The sequence below is a fragment of the Seriola dumerili genome, unplaced genomic scaffold (genome assembly GCF_002260705.1).
Source record: "Seriola dumerili isolate Sdu_G_001 unplaced genomic scaffold, Sdu_1.0 BDQW01000073.1, whole genome shotgun sequence".
Lineage (NCBI taxonomy): Eukaryota > Metazoa > Chordata > Actinopteri > Carangiformes > Carangidae > Seriola > Seriola dumerili.
Genome location: NW_019174328.1, coordinates 5596648 through 5624155, shown reverse-complemented (window position 1 = coordinate 5624155; position 27508 = coordinate 5596648). Strand labels below are relative to the sequence as shown.

At 41.7% G+C, this 27508-nt stretch overlaps 1 protein-coding gene across 2 annotated transcripts; it reads left to right on the top strand.

Moving 5' to 3' along the window:
- Positions 1-81: 81 nt before the first annotated feature.
- Positions 82-26855, top strand: strn (striatin). Of its 2 annotated transcripts, XM_022743817.1 has the most exons (17): positions 82-414; positions 12272-12375; positions 15016-15089; positions 17295-17373; positions 18196-18360; positions 18931-19066; positions 19156-19318; positions 20208-20318; positions 21657-21794; positions 21902-22038; positions 22750-22925; positions 23533-23580; positions 23679-23800; positions 23891-24058; positions 24152-24292; positions 24891-25079; positions 25266-26855. In XM_022743817.1, the coding sequence occupies exons 1-17, from the start codon at positions 202-204 to the stop codon at positions 25433-25435; spliced, it is 2334 nt and encodes a 777-aa protein (XP_022599538.1). In that variant the 5' UTR covers positions 82-201; the 3' UTR covers positions 25436-26855. The 2 variants fall into 2 exon arrangements, with proteins under 2 accessions (XP_022599538.1, XP_022599539.1); XM_022743818.1 differs by lacking the exon at positions 20208-20318.
- Positions 26856-27508: the final 653 nt, after the last annotated feature.

Genomic DNA, 27508 nt, shown 5'->3' with positions numbered 1-27508 from the left:
TGAATCGAGCGCCCCCAGCAAACATGCTGTGGGCGTGGCCGTTGATACTGACGTCATTCAATGACAGCTAGCTGTCAGAAAGTGAGTTCATTCCCCTGAGCCGAGCAGACGGAACGCCGTCGATAGGTTTTTGCCCTTCCGTTGATATCTAGCACCCCGGCTCAGCGAGACAACGGACAGACCTTTCCACCGAGCCCGGCCATGGACGAACAGGCGGGGCCCGGTGTGTTCTTCAACAACAATAACAACTCCGTTTTACCCGGCGGTGGGAAAGGACCGCTGCCCGATGGCGACGCTGGGGAGGCGGCTAGGGCGCAGTACAGTATCCCGGGGATCTTGCACTTCCTGCAGCACGAATGGGCCCGCTTCGAAGTCGAGAGAGCACAATGGGAGGTGGAGCGGGCCGAATTACAGGTAAAAACCACCACATTTAATGTATACAGGACCACATATTAATGGCACTACCGGGGCTTTTCTAGTAACTCGCGTTGAGTTTCTGTGTTTGATTGTTCGGGTTACCAGGCTAGCTTGTTAGCTTTAGCTCAGGAGCTAAAGCAGCTGCAGCGCCCCCGACCCGACTGCACGACGACTGTTTGAGACCTCTTTACTGTGACTGAAACCACTAAACTTGCTTGCTGCCTTGAGCAGTTTAAAGAAAGACTATTTTAGCATGTTTACACAATAACGGGTGTAATTAAACGTCCAACCGATAGCTACAATTATTAGCAGAGTAGTTTAAGTGCAGTGCAACAGCGTTGTGTGAAAAAACACAAAACGGCTAACCTTACCTGCCTACTTATAGCTAAATGTATAGCACCCCGCCTTGATTTTTTTTAGTGCACTTTATCTCTAAATCCAGAAAAAATGTGGTGGAGGAAAAGTAGTAGTTTTCTTAAAAGCTTTGGCCTCTTGAGAGCTCTCGTTGCTGACAAACAGCATACATCACAAACGAGACCGTGGACTCATTATGTCTTGTTTATGAATCTGATCATAAGCTAGCTGCTATGTCACTGCCACTCCTGGATAAAAGAAAATGAAAAATGCTGTCGTGTCTGTTTTGGTAAAGGTCACAGTGCTTTACTTTGTCTTATTAATTGGTCCACTTTTGATAGTATATCTGACCCTTTCCTGATTGCCAAACAACTCAAATATTCAGCTATTAATACGCTTTAAGAGGGCAACAGGTTTAACTGCTGCCAACTACAATTTTCTAAAGGCTGACAAAAACTGGAGCCAAAAACATTAAACTGGAAAGCTTAATGCATGTTTAGTTTGCTTAACTAGGAGTTCATGTCTGTTCACTTTGAAATCCTTGTTTTGTTGTGGTTACTAGTCCTTCAAGATTTGCAGCTTTCTCTCCATCAAGTTTTAATTTGATCTGACCTTTATTCTTACCCCCTGTTTGATTGTAATCTTGTACTGATCATATTGTAGGTGAATATGTTATCCCCTGGTGGCTTTTCTTTTGGCTCAATGTTTACAATATTTGAAGCCCTGTGATTTTTATGTTTGTGGATGTAGCTGATCCTAAGCTGAGAAAGAAACTGTCATCAATAGCCTACATAACAGATTCTTCGTACTCTAAATATCTACGGTACAGTTTTTTTTTTTTGTTCCATCATTTTAACCCAGTTGTAGGGCCACTGTTGTTGGATCACAGACAAGAGCCAACACTGACTTTCGGGGTTTGATAACAGGCAGCTCCATTGACAGACTGACCTCAGCTAACAAAGAGACGGGAGGGAGACACTGCATTGTTTTTGGATTGGTCATGTATACCCTGATCAGTGTAGTAGGGTTTTGACTCATCACTCTCATGCAGCACTTTCAGTCTGGCCTGTGTATTAAGCTTCCTGTCTGCTGTCATGAAGCAAGCTTATCAGCGAAGCAGCAGCAACTGCGGCAAAGCACAGTGAGGTTGCCAAATGGCTTATTGGGTGGTTTGTTTGTGGCGGCAAAATGGTGCGCGCTCAATTTGTGTTCTCATTTTTATTGCATCTAATCCTAAACGTGATGCTGGTTGATGTTTTGAAAATCCTTTGACCTCCAGTAGACTCTTTACTCATAATTGTACTCTCATCACTGGGGCACAGGAGTAGAACATCTTTCGGTGCTGTGCTACACTGTGCCAGAGCAATAATGATGAATTAAGTGTTGAAAAGCTCTGAAAATGTACATGGGATTTAACCTTGTTATGTCCTTGTGGGATGTGTACATATGGCAGACATATCCAGTACTTTTACCTGTAGAGGGTATTGGATTAATGTACAGTAAAGAGACCACAATGAGGAAGAAGGGGAGTCACTGAAATGAACATAAATAGACATAAATGAAATACTGTATGGGGCATAGAGCTTTAGTAGTGTTCATCATCATGTCCACACATGTGTTTTAATCACAGAATCAAAACTGACACATCTATATTGCTTATTTTAAGGAGGTGAAATATATGCTTTCATTTAAAAGCCCTTTAAGAATGTACACAAAGCGATTTCACAACCCAGTGAATACTTAGTCTCCTCCCAGGATTTTTTTCTCGTTAGTTGTACAGACATTGAATGGAAAACAGTTGAAGCTGTGTTTTATGTTGCTGTTTGGGAGGAAGGAGAACTCCAGGGCTTGTAGGAATGTCGTCCAGCCAGCCTGTTAGGTCATGCTCAGAGCCACTCCTCTCTACTGGAGCAGTACAGAAACTGTACTGTACATTCCCGACTTGTCCTGCTGATGTGCTGTGTCTGTGTAATGCATAGGCTGCTGTCATTCATGATTAGACTCCAGTGGAGTAGTCATTGACAATCAATTGATTGACTTAATCAAGCTGATTTGCTTAGCGAGTGATAGGTTACAGCTCTAGTCATTCTGTCACATGTTATCTCGGTAATGAAAGTGACTAGGGCTCCAACTAACGATTATTTTATTAGCGCTTATTCAGTTCATTCTTAATTCTTGAAAGAAAGAAAGAAAGAAAGAAAATAGTGGAAATGGCTTTTACACATCTTCACTTTGTTAGTTTTGTCTGACAGTCTAAAACCAAAAGATATTCAGTTTACAATTATAAAACGAAACAACTGAAGCTAGAACAAGTGAATTTCTGGCATTTTTGCTTGATAAATGACTCATTCATTATTGATTAATTGAGTGATAATTTATTCTATAAAAAATGTCCATCACAGTTTCAGAGAAAACCAGCAAATATTCACATTTCCGAAGCTAAAAGCAGAAAGAGTCATTTTTGCTTAAGGAAAGACTTAATCAATGAGAAGAAGGTATGATTACTTGTCAAAATAGCTGTTGATTACTTTTCTGTCAATCTACTGTTTCAATTAATCATCATTTCAGCTTTAATTAATTGATTAACAATATGGTTGTTGATTAATTTCCCATTGAACCCTTGAACAATTATTTTACTAATTAGTAACTGTATTTAGACGATAAAACTACATGATGGGTCAGTCCAATTTGTTGGAGTTTCAGGTTTGATTTGGACGAGTGTATTTATTTAATTAGCAGTATATGCACAGCATGCTGCAGTTAACTTTAGTGCACCGTTCAGTTGGACAGGGCAAAAATTCAGTATAATCATGTAGCAGTTATCATTGTAATTGCATTGTGTCCCTGTTGTTGTTTTACAATATTCTGTTGTCCAAGTGATTTCAAGCAGATTGTAATCAAAGAACAGTATGTGTTTTTGCTTTACACGTCTGCAGAGATTTATGACTTAATATGTAACAGTGGAAGTCGATACATTGTACCTAAGCGAAATTTGATTTTGTATACCTTTTGCCTTTTTGCAATGTATATCTATCAGAAGCACTCCTCATATGAATATTGTGATATTGATCTATTGATGTCACCCTGCCATTCTGATTAGCACATATCTTTTCTGGGCCTGATGACTGAGGTTGAGTCGAGTTACGCCCTGTACAGGCCAGGCAGTGCTCCAGTGTGCTTCATCAACCCTCCAGTTATGGGGAAATCCCTGCTCCATAGGGTATCTCCTTGCCAGAAGTATCTGTCAGCAGCCATAATTTGACACCGGGAGAAGGTTGAAGGTGACTCAGGGTGTAAGGTGGCTTCATGTTGGTGCACACTGAAACCTGGACCCAGTTATCTTCATGGGCTAGAAGCGTCCCTTGTATTTCTAAAGGAAAAGCTTTTAACAGGAACAAGATTATGTGGCCCATGTTATTCGATTACTTCTCTCCATGTCCAACTGTGGAACAGCCTAGAATCATTCTGCCTCAGTTAGATGACTTATTACTGTGATCTCATGTTTACTTTCACGAATGGCAAAGCCTGAGGCATATTTAGCTCAATGGTGCAGCGAAAAGAAGGACGGAACCACGCACAAACATACACATACCGTGGCATTCAGCAATTCAGAAGTGGGAGTCACCGCCATTCTTCAGTCGATACTACATCAACCCCCATGCTGCAGTTATTTTTGCCTTCTCAGTGTGCGCCTCAGAGTGGGAAAGTACAAAAAAGCTGAGCATACGCTTCCTCACCAAAAACTATAAGATCTGGTTACTCACTTATCGTTGCTCTCAGGTAGTGACAAAGACATCAAGGGTCTAGAAATCTTTAAAAAATACCAATTCACATAGAGACTAATTGTACACAACAGCTCACATCCTTCCTCACGTAACCAGTGTGTACAGCACACCACAAAGAATCAGCCCCGTCCTCAGTCAGTGGTTTAAGACAGGCTGTATTAATGTTCAACAGAAACTCGACAAAGACAATTACTGCAGCTCAATCAAATATTCATTGTGTACAGATAATAGTAAGTAGTTGAAATGGGATGTTGTTTTTCCTCTTAGAAAGCCTGGAGGGAGCCATGTTTATTAACTAAAGCCTGGTCCTCTGAGCTTTGCTCCACTGTCCCCGTTGGACTCGCACCAGAGCCTCTCTGTGCTCTAGAGCTGCCTTGTCCGCCTGTTAATTCCCCTTTCCTTCCTCCATTCACACTTACAGCCTTCGTCTGTCTACGTGGGTGTGCGGGACAGCTGCCTGGTCGTGCCACAAAGTTGCCTGCCTCCCCCAGTTTTACAGTAAATCTGAGGTCGCCGGTCTGTCAGAGTTGTAAATTGGAGTACTCATCAGATCAAACTGCTGTTGTCTCACTGTGATGTAATCTGGTTTGCTGGTATTCACACTTTGTGATGGCACAGCAGTGTTTTTTTGTTTGTTTTTTTTGCTTTAAAATAAATAGATACTCCCATACTCCTACATATTCTATCCATCAACATGTCTACATGTTGTATTTAATTACACTGTGCAACTTTTCCTTTTTGGATATGACTGGATCATTTGGAAAAAATATATATCAGAATCATACTATGTTTTTTCATTTCTAGTAATACAGTGTCTGCACAAATTATTTAATTTCATTCTGCACCATTATCAACATCTATAAAAATCAAAAAATGTGATGAAAGAGGGTTAATGGTTACAGGACATGCCGCATGACAACGTCCATGGTTGGAATCCAGCCATGGACCATTTTCTTGTCATACCATTCTCTCTCTCCCCCACATTTCCTGTCCCTCTCTTCACTCATAATTGTCCAATAAAGGCAAAACCATGACAAATAAATAATTAAATGAAAAGAGTCCAAAAATGTTAAGAATGATCTTTCTTGTCTAGAGTTATCAGAATCAACACAAGGCCTCTTAATGCTGAAGATTTGATGCTTAGTTCTGCTCCTCTGTGGATGTGTTAAAAAAAGTGAAATTATTCATTAAGACAGTCTGTGAGAAGAATTGATATGGTCACCTGAAGCCAAAAAGTGAAGTCAGAGTCCTGTTTGACAGGCCTGCCATGCCAGAGAGACAGGACAGGCCAAAGGGCGCCAGCTGCCTCCTTGCTGCCTCTCTTGGTGGTTGACCGCCTTTTATTGGAAGAAAATGTCTCTGTCTGCGCCTGTTCTCTTTCTCTGAATTCATATTCTGAAATAGAGCATTTTACTAGCTCTGTCTGAGATGCTTGCCCACATCAATATAAATTCAGTCTCTTAATAAACTACACAAATGCACATTTTTGCAGATGCTGGCTCGATACTGGGAGGATTTGATTTTGCACCAAACAGAAACAAACCTACCACTTTTTTACAACATCAGAGTTGTCATCTTTATAAATTATATTTCTCCCTTCTCCAGTAAAACTTTACTCTAGATTGTTAAGATGTTGTTTCATCATGGTTCTGCCAGGACCACACCTTACAGTCACACTAGCCGTTTGTCAGAGAAAATGCTGATGTTGAAAAATGTAGCTCTTTGCCTGCATGTGTGAGTGTGTGCATGTGCGCCATGAGCCTTATGTAATATTAATGCAGCAACATGGGATGCAGCACCCTTGTCCTCAAGAAGCCCAACATAGTGCCTTTGTTTGCACCCCCTGTGAGGTAGCACCGCAGTGTCAACTTGATGCGAGCTGTGTGACGGCAGAGTGTAAAATGAAGCTCATGTGGAAACTCGTGATGAGATGAAAACAACAAATCTGTGTCTGTTAAAATTCAGGAAGAGAGAGATGATGTATTTTTGACTGGGAGGAATTTCTGGCCGTATAAGGGTTTTCTTTTGTTTTCTGTGTACTGTACAAGACGCAGCTTGGCTCAGTCCAGATAACCGAGCAGTAATCTTTACCAAATCACAGTTTGAGCAAATCACTGTTTCACCCTGACCCTCTGAGCAATCCTGAATCTGTGCCCGCGGACATGAGCTGCGTGGATGTGCAGCGTCTGCATTTGAAGGAATAAGCTCCAGCCATGATCACAGGTCTTCAGTATTTCACACTGTAACTCACTGCCTCTGTGGCTCTGCAGGAGCAAAATGGAACAATGGACTAAACTTAGCAGCTTGTGTGATACCCAGACCCGACAGTCAGATGATTGTGTAGTATGTGAACATACAATCAGTATGGAGCCTTTTTTTCAGATGCTCTCCAAGACAGAATGTGGTTGTGGAAAGAAGACCAGTTGTATTTAAGTGTAAACGCTTAAATTAGCCCCACCATCTTGAGCAGGGGAGGAGGTGAAGAGACAGCTGGGTGTGAAACCAGAGTAGCTACTGAAGTTCCTCAAGGAGGGGGAAAAAGATAAAACACCTAAACTCAACCTTTTATTTACAAATCAGTCATCATAGTCACAATCAGCTGGGTGCAACTAAAGGTGGGCAGAATTATGTTTCATGTTACTGTGAGACAGTATAAATATGTGTACCATCAGAAATATTGCCCTACCATTGTTACTGTGGTTGCTGTTCCTTTAATATCTCTTGATGTGTTTGACCATTGCTGGCAATGTTGCAAATCAGTGAGTGGGTTTGCTATATGGCAGTATTGGATTTTATGGGGTTTTTTTTGCATCAGTGCAATGATGAACTGTGATTCGTCATGTATTTTATTTGCTGGATTTGCCTCAATAAAGGCCCTAGAAGGTGTTAAAATTTACAAATTTCTAATGTACAGTTCCAGTCAAAAGTCTGGACACACTTTGCCATTCGCTTGAATGGGAAAGTTTTGACCTTCATACTTTTACACTTTGTGAAAAAGTATCAAAAAGTGAAGACCAGAAGTTCAGAAAATGTATTATATCAGGACATATACCAATGTTGTGATATAAAATTACATTAATTGGGATTGAGGATTTTATTCATACCACCCAACCCTCAAATAATGTTTTCAGGCAGGTTCAAGCAGATTGAACAGAAAAGCAACAATCTCTTGAGACTGCTTGAATGCCTTAATTAAATTTATTTCATTGTATGTATAAAAAAAAAAACTAATGAAATTGAACCAGTTTTCAAAACAACATATTATATAAAGTTTAAGGAAACCCATATGTTTCCCTTCCCAATATTATTATTATTATTATTAGAATGATGATTACATACATTTATCAATGGTAATGTTGTTGTTTTGTAAGTGGCTTTGTAAGTGGCCATATATATTCATGGTGAAACCTACCTGAAGTCAGCTTTTTTTTGCCAGAAAGAGGTTATATTGATCTGCTGTGATGTTTTCTATCAACAAATACACTGCTGTGTCTGTGTTACAGCAGTCTCCAGCACCTCAGCCTTGCTTCTGTTGTTTTGCTGCATTTTTTTCTGTTGCTTCTAGTGTAATGGCATGCGTGGAATGTACTTGGCTAGTTATCAGGTTGGCCATCATGGTGCTCATTGGTTTGCGGTAACTGTGAGAGTAAACCCGGTGTTCGCTGAAAGAAAGGTTGTTTGCATTGTAAATGTGGGATTTACACCAGTTCTTTCCCCACTTCGGCTCTGGCCACGGTCGAAGGCCCGGCGTGTGTGACCATTTTGTTTGTGTGTAGGCCCTGAGGTTGTATGAGTATCCGCTGAATTTCTTTTTCAAATGGAGTGAGCTCAGTCTTGCCGTTGAGACGTATTGGATTTTTCACAGTGTTCACTCTGTCTAGATTAAATGGCCTCATTGTGTTGTAGATGTCTTTGGCGATGATGCAGAACAAGTCTGGAAGAAAACATGTCTGGAATTCACAAATCTCAGACTGTAATGCCTTCTCTATGTATAAATAGCTGGGATATCGTTGATAGTCATCATACATTCATTGACTGGAAATTTGAATTGACAAGTTCCTGTGTAGTAATCCACTGCCAACAATGTGTGGTTAAATAGTCTGCATGTTAACTAAAAGATGAAAAAATAAACCTTTTCTCCTGCTTAGATTGAAACCCGGCAAACTTAAATGACATCAACCTAAATGGTGCGGAAAAGGACATAAAACTTTTAGCAGTTTTATGTGGTTGTCTGTGTTTCAGATTGTGGTTTAGTATCACTGGAAGCTGCTGTTTGTCCATTTTTCCGTTTACTAATTTAAATAAGAGTAGAAAATCGAATCCTAAACTAGAATTGACTATATGCCAAAGCAGAAGGTACTGTGAACAACTTTCTTACCTGATCTTACCAGAATTTAGCCAGCGGCTGGAGTTTGTTTTCCTCCATAGCCTGTCTGTTCTGCCTCCTTTTCCTGTCTCTGAAAGGTCCTGCGCTCTGAGATGGATGCCCCATTCTACATGTCTCTTACTCAGGCGGACTAAGGAGCCCTTATCCAGCAGCCCAATAATGCAGTCAGTGTGAGGCTGGGAATTAAATGCTTCCTGTGTCTCTTTATGGCCCAAGTTGACTCACTGCATTCCTCCCAAGGTTAATGTTTGATGGAGGAGAGATGGTGAGCCAGAGATTCACAGAGCAGCACTCTTCTCTATCTCTGGCACCACAGGACGCCGGGGCTCCCTGGGCCAGTGCTTCATGTGGATAAGGAAGTGAATGGGCGCTCACTATCTCAATCAACACAGATGTACAGTTTTCATCTACAGTGAAAAATGAGCCAGTGTGCAATCTCTGTTTTTGAAATGTGAGGTGCTAGACCGAGTGAGTCCAAAATAACAACCTATCAAGCTGTTCTTACACTTTGTCATTGTTGTGGATATGACATTCTTGAGGTAGGGCTTTAATGTGTGACCAGGCCTTCGCTCTCACCGTGGAAATAAGTGAGATGTTTTCCCTGTTGAAGAAATCGTGGCACTTTTCTGCTTAGCGATGTTTCAACATTCGATTCCAAAAGATCAACTGTGTTCAGCTTGACATAGAGAGACATTTAATGGAAAATAGCCCTGCAATTAGCCTAATGAGGTATCTTTAGGTTTTGTGGCCCAATTGCATGCAATACTGTGGCAGTGCCCCAAGGCAGTGGTCCTCACTGATATTTGGATTGGAGCCACTTTAGCCAGAGTAAGTTATTTTGGGAGCCGCACAGTCTGGCCCAATCCAAACAGTGATAATTTTCCATATGCAATATTTTCCTTAATGCCTTATTTGTGCCTCTCTATGTGCCTCCTCTGAGATCCTCCAAAGACAGCACAACGTTAATTATTACTCAGTTGTCATCTACACCACTTTTTTCCTCCTTTCATGTCTAAAAACATTCTTTTTAATCCAGGACACATCATCATTTTCTTCAGGTAAAAAGATTAATGGCTGACTCACTCACATGACGACTGGGGCTTTTGCCCTGCTCCATGTTACTGTAACTGAGCTTATAAATGCACCGAAGGCCTTTTCCTGAAGTTCAGCCTGTTTTGGGTTTCTGTGTTAACGCTCAATGACACAGGTTCTAGGATGTGGGAAGTCAGATGCATACTAAATGTTGTTAACAATGTTGTCAATCCTTAATGCATTAGTATAGATCCAGCTCAGGGTAGATGCACATTAAGCAGGATAAATAAGGAATTGGAGAATATGTAGATGTAATAGGTAGAGTGATGTATGTGCTGTGCTGACCCACCGTTCAAGAGCATCAATAGCTGGCATCTACGCAGACTGTTAGCATATGACTGGTGCCAACTAAACTTGGTGATGGACCAGTACTCTAAATCCTAAGGGCACTTGAGCTATAGCAGGAAAGTTTCTCTGCGGAGAACTGTGTATGGTAAGAAATGCTGTTATTAATACGAGGCAGATTGAAGTACTGTTGTGACTCATAGTTGCAGGCACCAGCAGCGCTACTTGCTATCCGTGTGAAACTGTGATCCAGCCCACTCAAACTCGCACCATCCTTTGCATGTAGAGTGAAAGGCAGGGAATCAAGTCAATATTCATTCCCCTTTTAAGATTTTAACTCATGGTTTTAGACCTTGACTCATACCCAAGAGAAATTTTCTTTTTCAAGTTAGACAGGAGCAGTTTGGCTTATCCTTATTTGAAATGAGTCTACCATCTCTCCACTGCTCTTCTGTGGTTCATAGCTTCAGTTTGTTTGCCATTTGTTTTAATCCAATCTATCCAGTTACTCTGTCATCTTCTACTAACGAACTACAGAGTGGCACATAGATTCACCTCTTATGCTCACTGTCTTGGTGGTAAATTTCAACAACTAAGATGGTCTCTAAGAGAGTGTAATTTTGATCAAGTGTTGAAATAGAAACAACAGCATGCTTATCCTCCTTTCTGTAAACAACACAGCCTTTAGAGACTTTAGCAGCTTCTGCAGCCAGTCTTCACCTCGCTGTAACCCTTAAAACACTGGATGGACTGTGGACAGATTTTGTTGTGTTGTGTTGATCTTGGTTTCTCTCCAACCTTTCAGACTACATGTAGTGGATGACAACTTCATAAGCATGCAGTACACTCCAAGGACAAATGTAAAGCTTCAAGCAAAACAAAAGTTATTTCATTTTTATTGTGCAACATGAAATATATATGAAAACTGATAATTACTCGTTTGTTATTAGGTGATTTTTCTTTAGCACCACCTAAATTTAACCAGGATTTTACAGTACAAAGCCCCACAAAGCCAAAAGGTAGTAAATACATATTTGTTAATAATAGAGTTAAGACCAGAATCTGTTTTACCATACAAAAATTATTATGCCATAGAAATGTATAATTTTCAAAAACAAAAAAGAGCAAAAAAACATGTACAATTTGCAGGAATTGCAAGACAGAGGTAACTTCACTCAAGGCTAACACTAGCTTGAGTGCAGTTACAGCAAGCCATACCTAAAGCTATTTCACAGACTTTTTCTTTTACCTTTTTCCTGAAATTAGAAATTTACTAATAATGCTTGAAATTAAGTTTGTTATATCACACATACAAAGGGCAGAGAAAATATTAAGACCAGATAAAGATTGTTTTTTTTTTGTTTGTTTTTTTTTCATTTGTAACATATAATACTTTTAATGCATGATCAATTTTTGCTCAATGTGTGATCCTCTCTGCACTATATACTACACAGTGAGCTAGCCTCTACCACTCTCATTACAAGCGAGCATATGCATGCACACGCGCATGTATATGTATACGTGTGTGTGGTACTCAGCAATGTAATGTAATGCTGACTCAGACTGAATGCGTCAACAGCTGCTGCCTGTTACTGAGGAGAGACAGTGCTGTGCAGAGGGAAGGGATTTTGGAGGAGGGAGGGGCAGGGGACAGTTGATGTGTGGGAGAGTGAGTAGGTTAGATTAAAATAGAATAGTACAGATTGCCTTTTTATTTCCCATCATGCCACGCATATTGATTTGACATCATCCTATTTCAGTCTGAACAGAAGCACTTGTTCTTAGATGTTGCCTCATTGAGGTTGTCTTTTAAGTCAAGTCTTTGTTGCTAGCTAGTTCAAATCTAAGATGCCAAAACACCGGAAACGCTGACTCTATTTATAAAAGCAACTACTGTAAGTCTCTTACTACTTTAAAATGTGACCTGACAATCCTATTTTTGTGATTTCAGGCCCAAATCGCCTTCCTGCAGGGGGAGAGGAAAGGCCAGGAGAACTTGAAGAAAGACCTTGTGAGGAGGATCAAAATGCTGGAGTATGCGCTGAAGCAAGAGAGGTGAGTGCCTTTACTGCCCTCTGCTGCTGCAGCCCACCCACAGAGGACACAAAGACGCCACCTAGTCTGCAACATCTGTAGTGATTGCTCCTAAAAATAAATTCCTGCCTCTGAGAAATACAGAAATGGAGAATGTGGCAGTGTTAGATTCTTGCAGGTCAACAAATCAACATCTGCAGCAGCTACAAAGAGCTAGCACACTTCAGAGTGCAGCTCTCTGCACATCTCTACTATAATAAAGTTGCTAGCGTCGTTGCCCCGTCTTGTTTATGCTCTATGCGTACGAGTCAGATGTCTCAGCTGGTGTCAGCAGAGGCAGTAATGGAGTGAGAGTACCAGAGAGATTCCCCCGAGTCCAGCTGGTATGATGTCTCCGGACGAGAGCATGTGCTGGCAGGAAGGCTTTGTCTGCTGTGAGATGCTGATGACTCTGCAACCTCTTCAGTAGAAGGATGGGACAGGAAAGGAGGAGAGAGGAATCCTCCCTCCACCCGAGACGAGGTCACCGTCGCAGTTTGCTTTCTCCAGCAAACCATAAGAATGACACTGTTCTCATACTCATGTTCACCGGCCCATCACCATCACACAAAATGTCCCAGTGGTAGTGGTGGTGATACATTTTGCCTTCCTCCTTGACGCATGGCTGCACCCTAGAACAGAGATATATTGGTGATCTAAACATGTCTCTGTTAATGTATCTCTAAGCCACTGAGCGTATCGTTCAAACAGACTCTGACACATTGGCCCTCTGCAAAACTGAGCAAATGATCATTTATTTTAGACACGTGAAGTATTTATGACAAGTGTTTCTATCAGCGTAGCTCAGGATGAATTATTAAAGGGTAATTCCAGATTATGGCACCTTGGGTCTTAATTATGTTGTGTACACAGTTTTCCTATGTAATGAGGGATAATTATTAACATTTCCGGTGTGATCACTGTCAGTTTTATCTCTAAATGAAGCTTGTTTATCTGATCGTCTGGCAACTTGTGTTTCTTGCCAAGTCGGCGTTAACTTGTGATGAAACAGAATTATCCTTCTAATGTTAGTCAAATGTAGATGTTAGATGTAGCTCACATTTTGACCGCTCCCTTGTGTGATTTTAATGGTGTCTGTTTGTAACCGAGCTATCCAGTCACTGTCTCCTCCCTCAACACCAACCACAGAGGATACTTAAGATACTTAACTGCTCTGCGGCCGACAGGAGAAGAGTCTGGTTGTGTTAGACAACTACAAGCTGGGAATGTGTGGAATTCTATGAATACAAAGCAAAGCATTGCTCAAATTAGCTCCAGCAATCAGCAGAGTCCTCCATGGATAAGTGAAGGTTAAAAATAGAAAAACGAATACTGGGATGAGTAAGAAATGAAAATGACTGGCTGCAGGTATTTAATTTGAGCTGGGAGATTGACTAGGATAATGAGAGCTTTAACACAACTGAGTTAGACAGGTGTCAAAATAGGTTAGTGCTCTGTCGTTCCTCCAGTCAGCTCAGCGGTTAGTTAAATTTTTCCCTCCTGTTCTCTGTGAGGAGCATCTTCATTAGGTTTGTTAAGTATGGAATCTTCCTCTGGCTGTTTGTAGTGAATATTTTTCTACTTTTCTCCACTGAGGTCACTGCAGACTCTGCCTCAGGAGCAACACTTAACCCAGAATTACTACCACTTTCCCCGGTTGCTAAGCAACAGGTCATGTCTCCGAGGGTATCTGAAAGCAATATCAGAAATGGCTTTCTGTATGTAGGATGTACCCAATTTAAAATGAATTTGGTTTTGATGGTGGTTGCTTCCTCTGGATCATGAGGGGAGTAGTGTGGTGGGGGGTGTAGTGTGAGGAAGGTGTGTAAGCTCTCCTGGTGCCGTATTGACTTAATCACTCATATGGATCTGTGTGCAGCCGTTGAGAGAAACAGCATCTCAGTGTTGCAAAGGCTGAAACAGACAAAAGCCACACATTACTATTTTCTATATGTTGTATGTCATTTATATCAGTCTTTAAAATGCTGGTGAATTTTCTTTTTTAGAGAATCACCTTTAAATTGAAACATATTGTGACTGCATGTGTAATCACACATTTCTTGTCTGAATTCATAATTCATGATTAAGCAAAATTTAAGTTTTTGTTTTTCATGTGTGATGAGTCTGATGATAAGTTTATTGCATGAGCATCAATTTGATGATCTTGTATGTGATGTTTCATACATTTGCTGCTACAGCTACAATGATCAACAGAAAATTAACAATTTTTTTGTGCAAAAAAGACAAAAAATAACTGGTTCCAGCAGCTTAAATGTGAATATTTGCCAATTTTCTTAGATTTCTATGACAGTAAATGTAATATCTTATCTGAATATCAAAAAATGATGAAAATAATTGCTAGTTGCAGTTCTGTTTTCTTTATAATGATGCATACTGCTATCTAGAAAATATTCCTTTTAATGTTGTGATTTCAACCCTGAATCTGTCCAACAAGCTAGTGTTTTGAAGTAGAAGTAGAGCAAGTTGCAGTTGTGATGACTTTCAACTCCTAAACAGATGCTGCTTATAATGAGTCTTTAAAATAGCTTCTTCTTGGACCTTTTTGATCAGCCCTGTTTGCTTATTTGTCGGCCTCCATCTTTTTTTTTTCTTTACTTCCAGAGCAAAGTACCACAAGTTAAAATATGGGACAGAGTTAAATCAAGGCGACATGAAGCCTCCGAGCTACGACTCTGGTAAGTCTATGGAGGCTCGAGCAGCCTCCTCCACCTCTTCATACTAAATCACTGTGATTGTTGAGTTCACATACCTCAAGTGACAGGACTGTTACACATGTGAAGGCTGCATTCATGTTGAATCTTGTTTGCTTCGATAGATTCTTCACAGTGTCCTTTCTTAAATGCTGAAAGAATACCATGGATGTTATGGATACACTGTACAAATATTGAGCTACTTGAAGAGTCAGTGAATAACAAATGTGATCAAAGTGCTTTAAAATATTCAAGCATGCGTGACAGTAGATGTGAGACACAAAAGTATGGTACAGTCGTACCTTTCACTTTAATTACTGATGAAGATACCCACAATAAAGGGTTGGTTCACCCAAAATACAAATTTGTTTAACATGCTACTAGTTGTATCTATCCACGGAGCCATGCAGGTAGTTATGCTGTATTTATCCACGTCCTGGATATTTCTGTCTTCACCCAAATACAATGGAGATGAATTGAATTTAAGAGAGTTCAACACAGCTGTTTCCAGAAAAGGTGTCCTTATTATTCCGTATAATCCACAGAGTTGTCAACACTTTTTAAAGGGACTGTCTATTTTGTAGAAAGTAGTTCCAAAGAAAGCCATTGATCCAAGCAACAGGAGAGAAATATTATAGATTTTTATGTTAGTCAACCAACAGAGAATGAATGAATTAACTGAGTGAAATTGCTGGTTTTCTTTTAGGTTTGAGGTAGTAAACTGAATCTCTTCGGGTTTCTGACAATTTAAGGACATCATTGGACTGTAGGAACACAATTTCACCATTTTCTGTTCTACAAACAAAATCCCATTCTGAACAATCAGAATCACGCTCTGAAAGCTCTAGGTGGAAAGCAAATAAATGGATGTTGTGGTGGGAGTGTTTTGTCAAAAACTCTCTGCATGGCTATATACCACAAGTGGTAAAGTAGAGGTCAGACAGACACAAAGTCTGCTTAAATGCAGCTTAAACTACTTTATCCATTCAAATTTTAACGATGTAAACCATTGCTCTCACTTTTTAGTTTTCACCCTTTCCATTACAGTACCCTGTCTTACCCCAGTATCACTCCTGCATCAGTGCACTACATGTTCTTGGTTATATTATTGTAGTTTAATTGGCCTCTCATGTTCAAGTCCTCTGCCATCATTAAGTCAGATTGCGATATTTCCTCTCCTCTCTCCTCATCTCTATTCATGAAGGCTGTTCAAAGCACCCCAGCCCTTGAAGTGTTGATGAATGAGGGGAGGTGAGGGGGAGAGGTGTTAGGTGGAGGCGTTGGAAGAGGGGAAGACGTGGAGTGGGAGGTGTTGCTCCTGTGGTGGCGCACCTGCCCGCTCCTCACCCTTTTGAATTAGGCATGACCCACTTTTTGAGGCGCCCACGTCTCTCTGCCCCTCCAAATCAACCCCTCAACACACACACGCACACACACACTCTCACCCCATCTAAATCTTATTAACACGTCTCTCTGCCCCGTGCAAAATTCCCAGCTGAATCGCGAGTGGGGTGCTGACGTTGTTGGATATCAAAGTGAGCTTTGAATCCCATCATTGTTTGTTTTGTCAGAGCTGTAGACAGTCATAAAAAGTATGCGTTGTTCTGGATGCTGCAGGCACAGATGCACGTCCTTGCTCTTTTTAGTATGTCATGGGACACGGTCAGAGCAGAATCCAGCCATTTTGAAGGTGTTGGAATGCATCATTAAACATCAGATGTCTAGTTTTAGTATCAAGAACAAGCTGTTGCTAATGAGCTTTGAATCTCCTTTCTGTTTCTGCTGCTAGTGCTGTTGTTTACACAGTTTTATTGGGGTAAGAATTACCCATCGGGATGTACATACTTGGATTGAGGCTATTTATTAACGTTGCACATGTTGACAAGTAAAAACTCGTCTCAAAATGCAACCATGAACAACAGTAAAAGGTGACTGGAGTGAATGTACTATTAGTACCCGTGGACGCAGCTGTTGCAAAAATGTCACTGTCACAATTTAAAGAGAAGTAGTATGCTCCTCTATTTAACTCTAATCCACTGTTGACTTACTGGTAGCAACTAAGCGCTGGTGTGTGGAGTTGCCGGGATGCTGTAATGCAGGAATGTTCTGGTCGTGTTTACAGAGTGGAAATAATGTCAGAGGCTTTGCTGTCTGTGGAGCCCTGATTTGTGTCCTTCTCTTCTCCTCCAGATGAGGCCAATGAGAATGAGACTTCTGGGTCACTCAACAATCAGCTGTCCTGGAAACAAGGCCGTCAGCTCCTCAGACAGTAAGTGGACATGTTTTTATCCTTGTGTGACAGTCTTCAACCCAGAAATCGAAACCGCTGCACTAAAAAGAGCTGTATGAAATTACCAGTATGTTGACTTGCCCCTGGTTACATTCCTCTGCAGTAGTATTGTCACTTGTGTCAGAGTAACGGGTTTTATGAACTGTGGCCCAAAAAAACAGTGGGAAAGAGCTCCCTCACATGGGCGGTAGCAGTTATTACCTGCTCTCTGTTTTTTGCTTTGTCTTTTTTTCTGGTGTACCCAGAAGGCTCAGGAAAGTTTGGTAATCATATCATCCTAGTCTTTAGTCAGTCTGCGTAAATAAACCAGGCTCCAACCTTTATCGCAGACACCATCAGACAGCCTCACACATCATCTGCCTCAACATGCCGGCTGATGAGGCTGCCAGTTTATTCTTGATTCTCTGTCAGGGGACAGATCAATAAAGTGCTAAGAAACCCCTCCCTTTCAGTCAGTCACCCACTCAGTTTGCTAGAGCTTCTTCTTGCATTCCTACAGGGTAGGTGTAATATTTGATGAGTAGCTCCTCTTGCCTCAGCAGAGCTGATACTGTTAACTAGACCACTGCCAGAGGACATGACACAATTCACACTAACAAGTAATTGACTCCCCCTCATCTTTGATTCTATCAAAGTCTTGACAATAAATTTAATGCAGTAACTTAATTGTCTTTTTGCAACATCATTAAACTCCTCTACAATGCCTCTGCACTTTTTTGGCACATTTCACCACACAAATTAGACTTTAAATTTTTGATTAAGCCAATACAAGCTGGTTTGAGTTCATTTACCTTGTTCCAGGTACCTGCAGGAAGTGGGCTACACAGACACCATCTTAGATGTAAAGTCACAGCGTGTCCGAGCACTGCTAGGACTAGCCGGAGATGGAGGTGGGCGGACAGGTGAACGGACCAGTACTGAACCTTTGGTCAATGGGACAGACTCAAAGGGCATGGGCACCAGAGGGTGAGTACGCTCTTCTGTGGGTGCCTGTAGACTGCAAAATTTCAAGGTTACAGTCTGTGAGAGACTGTTTCAGGTTTTTCCTTTAATTGTGTGTCATCTAATGTCTTATTCTGATTGGTTGTTTTGTAAACATGAATCGTGGCAACGGTTACTCTGGGATTTTGGTCCTATAGTTCTAACAATATCGCACCTTGTCACAGCTTGTCTCTGATTCCTGAAGCTCTAAATCAGCTTTTGGTGGATGTGTATAACAGTCCAGTCTACGACCACCATTTGTGATTGACATCCAAAACTTTCACCACCCAAAATTCCACAAAGTGGCCTTAAAACACAAGCACACCAACTTTTGCAAATGTGTGTTGCATTTAAGCGTGATGGATGAATCAGTTAGGATACCATATGTTTTTTTTATTTTGTTTTTTTAATTGATGCTGTAACATAACACACCGATGTGATGGTGGAAAGAAAAAGCCTGAATTTGAAAAGTTGAAATCAAGCATTGTAACAGCAGTTACATATTGTTAGTTATTGTTATTCTTGTATGTCAATGCCTTTGTCATTCCTCAACAGGAAAGCTGAGCTCTCTGACACGAGCGCCGTTCTTGAGGCCTTCAAGTTTATTGAGAATGCAGCTGCTGAGTTCAGTGATGAAGATGAGGAAGAGGATAGCGAGGGGAAAGACAGGACTCATGTGGAGTCCAGGACAGTAAGAAAACCTTGCCTTCTGCGTTCACACAAAGTCCATTAAAAGTTGTTCCTGTACTATTAATAATGGCCTTCAATATTTTCCCCCAGATCTTGAGAAAGAAGACGCCGTCATCATCGTCGCCGGCCAGTATGGACACCACTGAGGACCCTGACACAGAGGAGGCACTGAAGGGCTTTGACTTCCTGTCCAGCCCTGACGAGATGGACACTTCGCCAGAGTCCAGAGGCACTGGGGATGGCACAGACTGGGGTGAGTCACAGATCAGTCAAGAACAGTGTTGGAATTCAACTAAAAGTACTATCTAGACACTACAGATACAGTTATAGCACCTACAATATCAAACTGTTAATTTATTTTCTCTTGCACAATGATGAGCCTGTTTTTTTCTACAAATACAATATGTAACTGTTAGAGCAGTGTAAGAACACTGAAAAGCTTGCTAATTATTTGTCGCTGTAATGTTCCTGTTTCTCTAAATTTGGCTTCTCATAGTTTGGTGACTGTTCATGGAGTACTCGTCATTCATATATCATGCTGTGGTCATAAATCATGATGTTTGGAGTTTCTCTGTTTAACCCATAGTGTGTTATCTCTTCCACTGTGTGTTCCCATAGCCAGCCCGTGACCACAATGTCTCTTCCACTCCTGTGTGTCGTCAAATCAACCTGATTCCCTTTGAGTCTTAGACTAAAGCGAGAAAAAAATGGGTTTAATATCATGCTGAGGCTTGTTTTTGTATTTGAACGTGGGTTTGAGGGTCTGAGTCATGTGTATACAAAAAATTTGACGATCACAAAGATTTCATGGTGAGGATTTTATGATTGGATTTTTCATGCCTCAGAATCCAAATGTTCAAATGAAAGAACTCCCCACATGGTATTAACTTCCCTCCCACCACTCTTCCAGTAGAAAAGAAATCTTGTACAGATTAAATGAGATGGCTGTGATTGCTGCTCCCAATAATAATGAGTCTAATATCACTGAGGTGGTGATAGAAGCCTACAGCTCTCCTTGAGGCTTGAGAAACCTCCAGGAGAGTAGGAGTCTGAGAGAGGTCTCCACCCTGCCAGGCCACTCAGGCCTCGACCAGGGCAGTTCCTCAACAGCCTCTCGGTCTGGTTTTGTTCCCCCTGTGTAGAGAAGGACGAGCAAGGTCCCATTTCTGAGGCCTGGGACGTGGACCCGGGCCTGATAACCAAACTCAAGGAGCAGTACAGAAAGGAGCGCAAGGGGAAAAAGGGGGTGAAGAGTAAGTCCTGTCAGGCGCTGCTGCCTCCCTCCCTCCTCCTCCTCCTCCTCTCTCTGTAGAGCCTGACTTTCAGCCAAAAGGCCTCAAATCAAAAACAAAACATTTTCACTGTGTTTCTCATCTCCTTCTCTAGCTGCTCCTTATTATGCCTGTCCTCTTGTCTATCACTTCATACTCAGTGTGTCTTGTTTTCTGCTGCAATGTACTGCACAGACAAAATCTGTCACCATTATCGTCGCTTGATGCATGTTTTTCTTGTCATGTTTAAATGTTTTCATTTATATTCACTCCATCTTGTCCACACTGTCAAAAGATTAATGTGAAAGTTAGTCACGATGACTCGTCCATCTGTGTCCCATCTGGGCTAGCTCTGGTCTACACAGTCATCTGTTTCCTACATCAATATCTTCTCCAGTCACAATGAGATAATTATCATTATCTCCATCCTCATCTGTCAACCATGTTGATACTACAGTAATAAGTATTTTTCTGCAGTTGTAAAGTGATTGCAATTAAAAGCTTTTACAGTGACTCAGTGAAGTGACTCAGCTGAATACTACTGCTCTCAGAATAACAGCCCACTTCAGACTCATTCAGTGGCTGAGGGCTCTTAGATTCCACATTTACGAGGCCCAAGCTCTGCGTTACTGCTGCTTTTTTTATTCTTACTGTGATTGAGTCAGTCTCATCTCACTTTCTTCTTTTTACACCTCACTTCCTCCTCCTTCTCTGGTTTTATCTATTTTGGTTCTTCACGCTGGATTGGTGGTTTATCGCTGTTGTGGGTGTGTGGAGGAGATCATCAGGAGATCTGTTTGGGATTTTATTTATTTATTTATTTATTTTTCAGGCTTTGTGCCTTTCGTGTACTGTATTTCTTTGCACTGGGGTTAAGGTTTTATTCGAAGGGCCCACATGTTAAAATGCTCGGAATAAAAAGATAAACATCCACAGTCACATCGTATGCTGGTTAAGTAAATGATTCTGCCTGGGCTGAGAAAATCAGAAAATCAGAAAATCCAGCTCCAGCTGTTGAATTGCTCTCTCCACGCAGCCCACACCAAGAGATAAACCTTTTCTGCCTCTTGAACTCACCTAACAAGGATTCTGCTGCTGACCTCCCTTAATTTTCTTTTCTTTTACATCTATAATTTATTAATTTACTTTCTTCCCTTTCAGTGCTGCTTTCCGTCCATATGCTTTCTGTTTTCTCTTTTTCAGCTCGTACTCAGTTAATAAAATATTATATTATTTCAATACTTTTTGCTTCTTTTTTTTTCCCTCCACTCTCCATCGCTGTATGCCTGTTTGGTAACACTTTTGACCTGACTTAAATAGGGCCAAACCGGTCCAAGCTGCAGGACATGCTGGCTAACCTGAGAGATGCAGAGGACTTGTCCCACATGCAGCCTCCATCCACCCCCCAATCCCGGCCCAACGTGGTCCGCGAGCACGACGGGAACCGACCAGATGAAGGTGCTCGCGCGAAAATACCAGCAGATTGAAACAATGACATGAACTCTTTGTTAGACTGTCGACAGTGGTTGTGTATTTAGTTATTTACATACTTGTTCTGTCCCCAGTTGAGGCGCTGACCTTCCCACCCACCTCAGGGAAGTCTTTCATCATGGGCACAGATGAGGCCATGGAGAGCGAGCTGGGCCTGGGGGAGCTGGCTGGACTCACCGTGGCCAACGAGGCTGACAGCCTGGCGTACGATGTGAGTAGGGAAAGGCGGAATGTATTTTAAAAGCCACGGGACCATTTCTCTAAAGGAAAACTGTTTTTGTTCATGTTATCATTGAAGCCTTATGAGAAGCAACCATCCCACCTCCCTCCTCTAATCCACAACAATTTTACCACAGTCACATCATATGCTGGAAACTTGCCATTTGTGTCTCAAACAGCTATTTTTATAGTCGTGTCACAGGAAGCTGCTTTGAAAGGGTAGCACAGGGAGATATCAGTTATTTTTTGACATCATATTAACAACAGTAATGTCACATGGCTACAGAAATACACCTGACTAGGTTGTGGCGTGCTTTTTTTAAACAAGGCTTATTTTGGTGTGATGGCAGGCTTTTACAGAAAAGTAGTTAAAGGGTCGAAGGAATTAGCACTGATGAAGAAGTGAAGTCATAAAAAATCCTTCCTTTTTAATCACTAAAAGACTGCACCCCATCATTACAGAAAAATTTTAATCTCACTTTTCCCATTAAAAGTGTTGATTAATGTATTATGTTAATTAATGTAAAGTGTTAATTAATGTATTATGTTGTACTATTTTGTTACTAGTGAAAATTAACACCAACTCACTAAGTACTAAACCTGGTACCTGAGTTTAGCTGTAGCTCAGTTCAGAACTACTGATCACATGTATTAAAGCTGCTGAAGCTGGATGTTGAGCTCTGATGAGGTGCCCTGTCCCCAGATTGGCAACAATAAAGATGCCATGAGAAAAACGTGGAACCCCAAATTCACTCTGCGGAGCCATTTTGATGGGATTCGTGCTCTGGTCTTCCACCCAGTGGAGCCCGTCCTGGTCACCGCCTCGGAGGACCACACGCTTAAGATGTGGAACCTGCAAAAGACCGCTCCTGCCAAAAAGTAAGAATATCTTCACACTCAATGAACACCTCCAAGGATGTTTTCAAAACACACTACTCCTGATCCCTTATTGATTTCTACTGTCAGTTTCATTTTTGTTTTTCGAAAGCAAAACGACAATTTTAGATTTACTACTGTATCGACTAGCTGTCCAATCCTCCGTCATCTTCTCTGTTAGAGACACTAACAGACAGCAGGGTAGTGTGTGTAGTGTGTGTAGTGTAGAGTGAGCATCATTGGAAAGAAAATCTCTGTCGTTTGATTACACCCGTAAGTATTATAGCTCATTTTGTTTCTGCGCTGTCACACGATTCAGCTACAGGAAACTGTCCCCATGTTACAAAGAACTGAGAAAACTGCTTCACAAGACTCATTATGTCACGTCACAACTCTGCAGCCTGCACACCGTCTGTAGTGATGGGTTTATTTTTAGAGCCTGGAGTCAAGTCAAGGGTATTGTGAATAAATTGGCAATTAATGGAACAGTGGTCAACAAATTGTCCATCCATTTATAGCTTTATTCAGTTTAATTACTTTGAAACACAAGAATTAGGTTCTGCTTTTTGGTTTTGTATGTTAGATTAATGAACATGCTCTTTGCCCACAGGAGTACATCATTAGATGTGGAGCCCATCTACACTTTCAGGGCCCACAGGTAAAAACATTGCACATATATTTTTATATTTAGTTTTTTCTGTTTTACTTTTGGTTTAATAGACGAGATATTTTGATAATTCATTATTTAAACCACAGGGGGGCTGTACTGAGCGTGGTGATGAGCAGTACAGGGGAGCAGTGTTTCAGTGGAGGGGTTGACGGAACTATTCAGTGCTGGAACACCCCCAATCCCAACATCGACCCCTACGACTCCTACGGTAACAGTTTAACGTCATGTGTTTTGTCTACATCTGGGGATTTTCAAATCGAGCCGACTGACTTGAGTCGTCTTGTGTTTTCTGTGACAGACCCATCAGTGCTGCGTGGAGCGCTGAGTGGACACACTGACTCCGTTTGGGGTTTGGTGTACAGCAGCGCCCACCAGCGCCTCCTCTCCTGCTCTGCAGACGGGACTGTGAGACTGTGGGACGCCAACACCACCTCCCCCGCCCTCGCAGTATTCAACGAAAACAAAAGTACTGACTTGAGTCATGTGTCCTGATTTTTCATTTTTCAAAATGGTAAATGATTCGTGGATTATAAATTTCTCTGTTTTTTCTCTGCAATAGAACTAGGAGTTCCCTCCTCTGTAGACCTGGTGTGCAGTGAACCAGCCCACCTGGTCACATCCTTCACAAACGGGCAGATCGGCCTCTTCAACATGGAGACCCGCCAGCTGGTCCTCAGTCTGGAGTCCAATTTAGAGCCAGGTAGGTTGATCAGTGGATCACTAACAGTGGCTAAACTGGGTTAAACCTAATGCTTTTTGGTGAAATGCAGTGCTGCTTGAACTGAAAAACTGAAAGAACTGAAAAACACCCGGAAGCAGCCGTCAGACATCTGATCAGCGGAATTCTCCTTTGATTTCCAGACTAACAATCGTAAAACACGTTCAACACTTGTTGAATTCAGTCATAACGCTGAGGTAGAGTTAGTTAGGTGCTGTCAGAAGACTTGAGTAAAATGTAGCGGCAGCTGTGGTAAAGAAAATTAATCATTAGCTGACACATTCTCTTAACCAAAGTTTCCATTTTCCATTTGTTTGGAGATTCGATTCACAAATTCCAGGTCAGGTCACTGATGCAGTTCTCAAGTTTTAAGACCTAATGCTGCGTGTCATAACAATGTTTAGCTTATCTGTCCATTGTTAGTAACTTGTTTACCAGAACATACTCATCATCAGGGGTTGCCACAAAGCTATCATGCCTGACATCCACACATGGAATATAATATTTCCACAGATGAGATATTTGGTGATAGTCACTACCCGTTATGTGAAGGCTTATGTGCTTGTCTGTTTTTCACCAGGCACTCCCTGTCAGATCAATAAGGTCCTCAGCCACCCGACTCTTCCCATCACCATCACAGCTCAGGAGGACAGACACATCAAGTTCTTTGACAACAACAGCGGGAAGCTCATTCACTCCATGGTGGCTCACCTGGATGCTGTCACCAGCTTAGCTGTAGATCCCAATGGTCTTTATCTCATGTCGGGCAGTAAGTATCTCTTTTAACCAGCTTAACAGCAGTTCATTGATAGATGTCCCCATCTTAATCTTCCATGCTGGTTTTTATATCCACTTGGGCATTGTTCTTCTGAATACTACGAACTATCTCTTTCTTCCATGTTCCATGAATTGCAGTTCTCCTTGTGCCACTTATAACTGCCCATCTCCTCCACAGGTCATGACTGCTCTATCCGCCTGTGGAACCTGGAGAGTAAAACCTGCATCCAGGAGTTCACAGCTCACAGAAAGAAGTTTGAGGAGTCGATCCATGATGTTGCGTTTCATCCGTCTAAATGCTACATCGCTAGCGCCGGCGCAGACGCTCTCGCCAAGGTGTTTGTATGACGCGGAGCTGCGTCTCTCCCTGCAGCCCCGCTCTCTGACTCAGCCTCCCATGATCAGGGACCAATAGAGACACAGCAGGGGAAGGGCCTTCAGGCATGGGTCCAGTCCCACCTCACACAGCCCACTGGTTTCCTGTCGGACTGGCAGACTATGTAGCCGCTAGCCTCAAACAGGACATGACTCTCCATAGAAAGGGTCGGCAGGGAGGCCAGTCAGGAGGAGAACTGTTCTCTAGTCCCCCATCTACCATCCAGGCAGGCCTGGGTGTGACTGGCTACAGCGCTCCCTGCAGACAGACTAAAACTTAACCTCCATAGCTAGGAGGCTCAGGACAAGTGTTAAAGAGTGTGGAGTGGAGAAATGAGGTTTCAAGCCGGTCTTCTGCCCCTGTGACTTCACGCTCACCCCAAATCCCTCGGGCCCTCGACCTTCCCTCTCAGACAAACCAAGGTGCGGGCCCTTAACTCCAAGTCAGGTTTTGTGTTGTGTTGTTCCAGAAACGTGGGGTACTGAAGGCTTCCTGGAGCTGTCGTGGAAGCCTCTCACTTCTTCTTCTCTGCTTCCCAGACTGACTCTGCTTGCTGGCCTGCCTTTATTTTCCTTTTTAAAACACGTATTGACAAATGTGCCTTTGCTTTAAAAGGTCTTGAAATTGTTATTTTAACAAGCTTGTTTTGGGGAACAGGGAGGGAGGGGACAGCGGAGAAATGGAGCTGGTTGTCACAATGTTGTCAATTTTAACATTGGATGTAAAATTACAAATGCTTATAATAAACAAAATATATATTCAGTCTTAAAAAATTACTGTGCAGCGTGAGTTTGAGTGCTCCTTTTTCATAAGTGTGGTTGGGGAATCAATTTTGTGCATATCAAGGCAAAGCTGGTAGATACAGACCATTAACTATAATGCCTGTTTGTTAGATTCAAGTAATTGTACACTTCAGAAGTAAGATTACAAACATATGTGTCCAAAGTAAACCATCTTGGTTATATAATTACAATTCAGACTTGGTTCTAGATGTCCATTTTAGGAATAACTAATTGATTTTGGCCAGTTTGCTCTTGTTTGAATTGAATGGCTTGTACTGTATGTAGTTTTCCCCAATTGTGTGGACATGCTTGACTACAGTGTGATGTATCATGTCCAGATATTTACAGTAGTCCAGTGTTTAGCAGGAAATTAGTGCAGTACTGTAAGACTGTTTGAAACAATGAGTTAAGCATCCAACACGGAGGGAAGAGAAATGTCCTGCAGATTCCAGTTTATTGTAAACTGTGTGAGGAGGAAACGATCCTGGGTGAAAAAAACAAATCAATCAAGATATTGTACATGTAGAGTACAGCTTCAAATGAGCCATTTTCTCAGTCACTGGTTTGTATATGAAAGTATGTTCAAAATAAAACCTGCTGTAAAATATTACCTGGGCTCTGAGGTTGGTCATTTGACAATTGTGGCAGCTGTTTGCAACTTTGCAGAAAACAAACGTGATCATCAATCATGGATTCAGTGAGTTACGCTGTGGGCTATAACCTGACACCCATATTTTAACGCTTCCGCACCGCCGGCAGTCAGGGCCGGAGGCATTATTTTTTCGGGTTGTACGTCCATACGCCCATCTCATTCTTGTGTGTGATATCTCAGTAACGCCTCAAGGATGAACTGATTAGAATTTGGTGGTCAAAGGTCAAAGGGTCAATGTCCCTGTGACATCGTAATGTTCTGCAAAAACACTTCTGGTCATTATTCAACACTAACTCAGAGCGGAGAAATTGTGGCCACATTTCCTGAGTCGTGGCCGGCTGTTAGAGGCGTACAACTGTGACGTGGTAATTCTAGTTTAGCCTTTATTTGTTTACATTTTAGCACGCTTGTATTAAAGGTATGCTGAATTAGCTATTAGCAGCTCCTGTTTGCACTGTACCCAAAGATAAACAGGCATTGCATTGCATTACTTTGACACTGAAGATAACCTTTGACACTATGGACAACTATTCGCAATGGACATAATATAATGAAATCCTCTGTCACTCTGAATCTAAAAGATGTGCATCATGTCTCTTTGTTCAGATTGA

What these genes read in the sequence shown, in the direction of transcription:
- strn (XM_022743817.1), top strand. Translation starts at nt 202, where the DNA reads ATGGACGAACAGGCGGGGCCCGGTGTGTTCTTCAACAACAATAACAAC. An exon ending in CGACCCCTACGACTCCTACG is followed by an intron (nt 23,801 to 23,890) that starts GTAACAGTTTAA and finishes TTTCTGTGACAG; the next exon opens with ACCCATCAGTGCTGCGTGGA. An exon ending in AGTATTCAACGAAAACAAAA is followed by an intron (nt 24,059 to 24,151) that starts GTACTGACTTGA and finishes TCTCTGCAATAG; the next exon opens with AACTAGGAGTTCCCTCCTCT.